The sequence below is a fragment of the Colobus angolensis genome, unplaced genomic scaffold (genome assembly GCF_000951035.1).
Source record: "Colobus angolensis palliatus isolate OR3802 unplaced genomic scaffold, Cang.pa_1.0 Scaffold119, whole genome shotgun sequence".
Taxonomy (NCBI): domain Eukaryota; kingdom Metazoa; phylum Chordata; class Mammalia; order Primates; family Cercopithecidae; genus Colobus; species Colobus angolensis.
The window spans coordinates 6,787,341-6,795,219 of record NW_012113030.1 but is presented as its reverse complement, the minus strand read 5'-3'; the positions used below and the strand labels follow the sequence as shown (position 1 = coordinate 6,795,219).

General features: G+C 46.6%; 1 protein-coding gene across 1 annotated transcript in view; it reads left to right on the top strand.

Annotated features, from left to right (window-relative positions):
* The window catches only part of CRX (cone-rod homeobox), a 31,398-nt gene extending 27,345 nt beyond the window's left edge, over window positions 1-4,053 (top strand). The window contains exon 4 of the mRNA XM_011926346.1: window positions 2,980-4,053. Within this exon, the coding sequence (XP_011781736.1) occupies window positions 2,980-3,627 (648 nt within the window). The 3' untranslated portion in view covers window positions 3,628-4,053. The remainder of the gene's footprint in view (window positions 1-2,979) is intronic.
* The last annotated feature ends 3,826 nt before the right edge of the window (window positions 4,054-7,879 follow it).

The window sequence follows — 7,879 nt, the reverse complement described above, 5'->3', positions numbered from 1 at the left end:
GATACCATACAGTTTACGTATGTGTGTATCTGTCGCCCTCTGAGATACCATACAGTTACATATGTTTGTATGCTGCAGGTATGATGTTACGTATATGTGCCTACACACATGTGTATGATTGGAAGGATAAATGAAATATGTGTGTTTGTGTGATTGTGTGTATGATTAGATACATTAGTGCATAGCTTTGTATGATGTTATGTGTGTACAACGTATGTACCTATAATTGTATATTTGTATGTTCATATGATCATACGTTCATACAGTTTACGTATGGTATCTCAGAGTCCGTTTATTTAGACTCTGTCTCTCCCAACTAGAATGTCAATTCCACTGATGGATCCTCGGAGTAGCAGAAGATGGTTAATGCATGTTTATTCATTGACTGAAGAAACGGATGGATGGATGGGTGGATGCAGAGATGACTGTATGTGTGACTGTATATGTGTGTGTACATGTATGACTGGAAGCATGGATGAGTGTATGTATGTGTATATGTGAGTGTCTGTGTGTATGATGGACGGATACATTTATATATGTGTGTTTGTATGAACGCACGTAGGTATGATTAGATGATGAATGTGTGCATGCATGATATATGTATACATGTATACATGATGTAGGTACACATGTACAATTGTATGTATACATGCATGCATGATTGGATGGATGGATGGGTGTATTTATTTATTTATTTGAAACAGAGTCTCGCTCTGTTGCCCAGGCTGGAGTGGCACGATCTCGGCTCACTGCAACCTCCGCCTCCTGGCTTCAAGCAATTCTCTTGCCTCAGCCTCCTGCGTAGCTGGAATTACAGGCACACACCACCATACCGGGCTAATTTTTGTATTTTTAATAGAGACAGGATTTCACCATGTTGGTCAGGCTGGTGTCGAACTCTTGACCTCATGATCCACCTGCTTCAGCCTCCCAAAGTGCTGGGATTACAGATGTGAGCCACTGTGCCCGGCTGGATGGGTGTATTTATGTATATATGAGCGTATGCAGGTATATGTGATTGGACAGATAAATAACATGTGTGTGTTTGTGTGATTGGATATAGGTATGACTGGATAAATTGATGTGTATATGTGTACGATGTATGTGTGTATGATGTGTGTGTGTATAATTGTATATTTGTATGCTTGTATAATCAGATGCATGGATGAATATTCATATGATGTATGATTAGATAGATCATTAATGTATGTATGATGTATGTGTGTATGATGTATGTACATATAATTATATGTATAAGACGAATGTGTATGATGTATGTACATATAATTATATGTATAAAACGATGAATCTACATATGATGTATGTGTACAATTGTATGTATCATCAGATGGATAAGTGTATGTCTGATGTATGTATGATCAGACGGACTGGTGAATGTATGACATATACATGTGTGAGGTATATATGTATGATCAGATGGATGTCTACATAATGTATGTGTGTATGGTGTATGTATGAATAATTGTATGCGTGTATGTTTGTATGCTGCAGGTATGATGTTAGGTATATGTGCATACACACATGTGTATGATTGGAAGGATAAATGAAATATGTGTGTTTGTGTGATTGTATGTATGATTAGATAGATTAGTGCATAGTTATGTATGATGTTATGTGTGCACAATGTATGTGCCTATAATTGGATATTTGTATGTTCATATGATCAGATGGATGAATATGTGTATGAAGTATGTATGATCAGATAGATGGATAAATGTAGGCATGATGCATGCATGTGTGGTGCATGCCTGTATAATTGTATGTGTATGTTTGTATTAGATGGATGGATGAATGCCTGTAGGGTATGATGTATGTATGCATGCATGCATGATTGGATGACTGGATGGGTTTATTTATGTATATATGAGTGTATGCATATATATAATCAGATGGATAAATGAAATATGTTTGTACGATTGTATGTATGGATTAATGTGTATATATGTATGATGTATGTGTGTACAATGTATTTATAATTGTATATCTGTATGATCAGATGGATGGATGAATATGTGTATGATGTATGTATGATCAGATGACTCCATTAATGCATGTATGATGTATGTGTGTATAACATATGTATGTACATTTGCATGTATGATCAGATGGACCAGGGAATGTATGTACAATGTATATGTGTGTGATGTATGTATGTATGATTAGATAGATGGGTAAATGTAGGCATGACGTATCTGTGTATGGTGTATTTATGTATAATTGTACATGTGCGTTTTTGTATTAGATGGATGAATATGTGTAGATGTATGTATGATCATGTAGATGGGCAAATGTAGACATGATGTATGTGCGTATGGTGTATGCATGTATAACTGTACGTGTGCATGTTTGTATTAGATAGGTGGATGAATATGTGTATGATGTATGTATGTGTGATCAGATGGCTCCATTAATGCATGCATGATGTATGTGTGTATGATGTATGTATGTACACTTGCATATATGATCAGATGGACCAGGGAATGTATGTATGACATATATGTGTGTGATGTATGCATGTGTGATCAGATAGATGGGTAAATGTAGGCATGATGTACATGTGCATGGTGTATGTATGTATAATTGTATGTGTGCATGTTTGTATTAGATGGGTGGATGAATATGTGTATGATGTATGTATGATCATATAGATGGGTAAATGTAGGCATGATGTATATGCGTATGGTGTATGTATGCATAATGGTACGTGTGCATGTTTGTATTAGATGGATGGATGAATGCCTGTAGGTATGACATATGCTTGTGTTCATGCACACATGCAGGTATGATTGGATGGATAGATGGATGGATGGATGAATAGATGCCCCACAGCTGGATGCAAAGTAGAGAGGTGTGACCCCAGCGCCTCTCACCAATAAGCGTCCTCATCCCCGAGCACCCTGCGGCTCTCCTGGGCCTCTTCCCCACTTACCCACCCCCATCTCCCCTCTTATCCCCCAGGTTTGGTTCAAGAACCGCAGGGCTAAATGCAGGCAGCAGCGGCAGCAGCAGAAACAGCAGCAGCAGCCTCCAGGGGGCCAGGCCAAGGCCCGGCCTGCCAAGAGGAAGGCAGGCACGTCCCCAAGACCCTCCACGGATGTTTGTCCAGACCCTCTGGGCATCTCAGATTCCTACAGTCCCCCTCTGCCCAGCCCCTCAGGCTCCCCAACCACGGCAGTGGCCACTGTATCCATCTGGAGCCCAGCATCAGAGTCCCCTTTGCCTGAGGTGCAGAGGGCTGGGCTGGTGGCCTCCGGGCCATCTCTGACCTCGGCCCCCTATGCCATGACCTATGCCCCGGCCTCCGCTTTCTGCTCTTCCCCCTCCGCCTATGGGTCTCCGAGCTCCTATTTCAGCAGCCTAGACCCCTACCTTTCTCCCATGGTGCCCCAGTTAGGGGGCCCAGCTCTTAGCCCCCTCTCTGGTCCCTCCGTGGGACCTTCCCTGGCCCAGTCCCCCACCTCCCTATCAGGCCAGAGCTATGGCGCCTACAGCCCCGTGGATAGCTTGGAATTCAAGGATCCCACGGGCACCTGGAAATTCACCTACAATCCCATGGACCCTCTGGACTACAAGGATCAGAGTGCCTGGAAGTTTCAGATCTTGTAGAGGACGCAGTCTCCGTCTCTCCCCGTCGGGTCTCGGGACCCTTTCTCTTCCAAATCTGCTTCCCTGCAGCTTAGATCCCGGGATGGCATCCCTGAGAAAGCAACCAGAACCAGCTGTCCTTCTGACAGCCGTGGTCTCTGTGGCTCCGTGTTCAGCTTACAGAGCCCACCCCTTTCCTCCACAGGGAGAGGCGCCTCCCTCTCCCGGGACAGTTCACAGGTCCTAGTGATTCTCTCAACCCCAACACCGTCTGGCACAATTGTGACCACTGAAGTACACCACGAGCTCCAGGCTTCGGAAAGTGGTGCTGAGAACTTGCTCCGAGAAGAAATCAAACCAAACTTGCAGTTGATTTGGGGTCATGCTTAGGTCAGAATCACCACGCCCTTGAACAAGCAGGTGGAGGGGCTTGATTCCTTAACTTTCCACGTGGACACTTTTCTTTGAGACTCGGAGTCTCGCTCTGTCACCCAGGCTGGAGTGCAGTGGTGCGATCTCAGCTCACTGCAACCTTCGCCTCTTGGGTTCCGGTGATGCTCCTGCCTCAACCTCCCAAGTAGCTGGGATTACAGGTGTGCTTCACCGCACCCAGCTAGTTTTTTGCATTGTTAGTAGAAACGGGTTTTCAGCATGTTGGCCAGGCTGGTCTTGAACCCCTGACCTCAAGTGATCCGCCCGCCTCGGCCTCCCAAAGTGCTGGGATTACAGGCGTGAGCCACGGTGCCTGGCCCTACATGTGGACACTTCTTTAGCATATATGGTTAAGGACCTTTCTAGAAATTCCAAAGATAGACTTTAAGAAGCCCCATCGGGAAACCTTAGGCCAATGATGCAGTTACATTAAAAATAAATCATCTGGGAATTTTACAGACTTCACAAATGTCAGGCTTACCTGGTAGGTTTAGGGGGCTGTTTGAGAGACAGAGATCTATATTCATATATGTAGCTATACATATATGTACTTTTTCTTCTTAGTTTCTTTAAAAAGACATTTTATCACTCATTTGCTCATTAGCATATTGGGAATGTGTGTATTTGGTAGGGAAATGAAACACAGCTTGCCTGTTGCATCTCTACTCCTTTTTTCTTTTGTTTTAGGATTTTCTAAAGGTGAGACACTGGTGGAATTGGGGTAGCTGCATGGGACGTACCACCTCTAGTTATGGCTATTTCACAGAGAAGAAGCAACTGGACAGCCTCCCATCTGTAAATAAACAAGAGACAGGAAGAGGGGGACATAGATTTGGAGGAGGCACCCCTACATTTCAAAAATACATTTTCTTTTTCAGATTTCTTTTTTTGGTGTTCAGTTTCGATGTTGGGATTGGAAAATAGAGCATGGCTTGAGGACATTTTCCTGGGGTGGCACCATTATTTCTTGAAATAGAATTTTTCAAGCACTTGTGAGAACCTGGTGACACAGGCAAGCACTTGTGAGAACCTGAAGACGGACTGAAGTCGTTTGATGCTCAGAAGTTGGGTGCTGGTTCCCTGCCTCCTCAGTCTGAGTTCTCCTTTCTTTTTTTTTTTTTTTTTTTTTATTATTTTATTTTATTTTATTTTATTTTTTTGAGACAGAGTCTCGCTCTGTCACCCAGGCTGGAGCGCAGCGGCCGGATCTCAGCTCACTGCAAGCTCCGCCTCCCGGGTTTACGCCATTCTCCTGCCTCAGCCTCCCGAGTAGCTGGGACTACAGGTGCCCGCCACCTCGCCCGGCTAGTTTTTTGTATTTTTTTAGTAGAGACGGGGTTTCACCGTGTTAGCCAGGATGGTCTCGATCTCCTGACCTCGTGATCCGCCCCTCTCGGCCTCCCAAAGTGCTGGGATTACAGGCTTGAGCCACCGCGCCTGGCTGAGTTCTCCCTTCATTTTTGGGTGGGGAGGCGGGATCCAAGAGCCGCTCATCATCGGTGGAGTTCACAAGGCAAGGGGTAAAAAAAAAAAAAGTAAGGCAGGAAGGCAGTGGTGTGCTGGCAGAGGTCTAACAATGGGCTCTCCAAGGAAGAGGAAAAGCTTGGTTGTGGAGTGTTTGTCAGTTTCTGTGGTGTAAATACTCTCACCACAGCTGACTTCAAGCTAGCAACCTGAGGTCGCTGAACTAAGAGTTGGGAAGAAGATAGGGCACAATATATGCTTCCGAGCCGGTGCACACTGTCAGCAGCACCCCAGGGTCAGGAGAAAGGCAAGGTGTGAAGTGAGGCGGAGAGGAGAGAGGCTGAGAGGTATCAGATGATGTTTCCAGCACCAGACCAGAAGAGGTGCATACAGCCTAGACCCCTGAGGGGCACACCCTGATCTCTAGAGCCCACAAAGAGGCTTTTATTCAACATAAAACTTGTTCATCTCTCATAGGCCTGAGTCTCGCTGGGTTCTGGGACATTAAGCCCAGGAGTGGGCCGGGTGCGGTGGCTCACACCTGTAATCCCAGCACTTTTGGGAGGCCGAGGCAGGTGGATCACCTGAGGTCAGGAGTTCGAGACGAGCCTGGCCAACATGGTGAAACCCTGTCTCTACTAACAATACAAAAGTTAGCCGGGCATGGTGGCACACGCCTGTAATCCCAGCTACTCGGGAGGCTGAGGCAGGAGAATTGCTGGAACCCGGGAGGCGGAGGTTGAAGAGAGCAGAGATTGCGCCACTGCACTCCAGCCTGGGTCACAAGAGCGAAACTCCGTCTCAATCATAACGACGACAAAAATAACCCAGGAGTGGCTCAAGAGTCCAGTGTGGGATGAAAATATAAACAGAGGAAGACAACACGTGTCACTGGGGAGGCTGGGGGAGCTAGACAAAATTCACACGGGAGGGGCAGGGATGAGATGATATTGTGCCCTGGGTCTGTGCAAATGTTGGGACCAGAATCCACTATAAATTTCATTCTTCAGAGACACTGAAGCTCTGCACTGGAGGCCGGGACTCAGGCATGGACAAGAATCTTCTCCTTATTCACCAGGGAGGCTGTGTCTTGTGCAAACAAGTCATAGAAACTTGATGGGAGTCAGGGAGGGACTGAAGGATGGATGCAAGGTTCTAGGAAAGAGTGAGAAGTAGTGGAGGCCGAGGGGCTCCCATCACAGGCCGACGGGGTAAGACTTCAAGACAGCCTGATCCTGGGGTCTTCTGAGACTCCGTCAGGAGCTGGAGACGGCAGGGAGCCAAATCTGGCTAGGAGGTTACAAGTCGCTTTTCCTGGGCTGGGCTCCTGAATGCTGGTTCTTCAAGCTGTGCACGGGGGATTTCAAACGTTCTACGTCCTAAAGCCAGGAAGAGTGACAAGGCAGGTGGAGACAGAAGGAAGAAGCCAGGAGCCTCCCTGAGAAGGTGCCACCTTCTCTGTCCTCCTCTTCCCCACACACTGGCCTCTGGGCCCCCCTTCTTGCCCACTCACGGAGTGAAACCAATTAAAATGTTGGCTCTCATTTAAAGTCTGGGTGATTCTTTAATTTCCGTGTTTTTTCCAGGAGGGGCAGGTAGAAACAGGAACTCCTCTGTTCCTTCTGTCTGTGGGGCCTGGGTCCATCCATGTGTTTCCTGTCTCATCACCCTCCTTTCCTTGACGTCTCTCTAAAGCCAGTTTGCAAAGGATCAGGGACTGGGTGCAGTGGCTCACGCCTGTAATCCAGTGCTCTGAGAAGCTGAGGAGGGAGGATTGATTAAGGCTAGGAGTTTGAGACCAGCCCAGGCAACATAGCGAGACCTCTGCCCCTAAAAAAAATTTTAAAAAATTACCCGGGCGTGGTGATGTGTGCCTGTGGTCCCAGCTACTCGGGAGGCTGAGATAAGAGGATTGATTAAGGCTAGGAGTTTGAGACCAGCCCAGGCAACATAGCGAGACCTCTGTCCCTAAAAAAAATTTTAAAAAATTACCCGGGCGTGGTGATGTGTGCCTGTGGTCCCAGCTACTCGGGAGGCTGAGATAAGAGGATTTCTTGAGCCCAGGAGTTTGAGGCTGCAGGGAGCTATGACTGCACCACTGCACTCCAGCCTGGGTGACGGAACAAGAGACCCTGTCTCCAATAAATAAATAAATAAATAAATAATAAATAAAAAGGAGGAGGAGGAGGAACAGGGGTCCCCAGGGCCAGCCCCAGCCCCACCCATCTGTGACCTTCCAGTGCCCCTCCTGAAAAAACAAGGGAGTGATGAGAATGATCCCTGCCTCAGTGGCAGGATGTGAAGATCAACGCCAGCATTTACAGCCACGCCCAGCCTCCGGCCCAGCCTTCCCTCTCAGCATCCAGCCTTCTGCAGC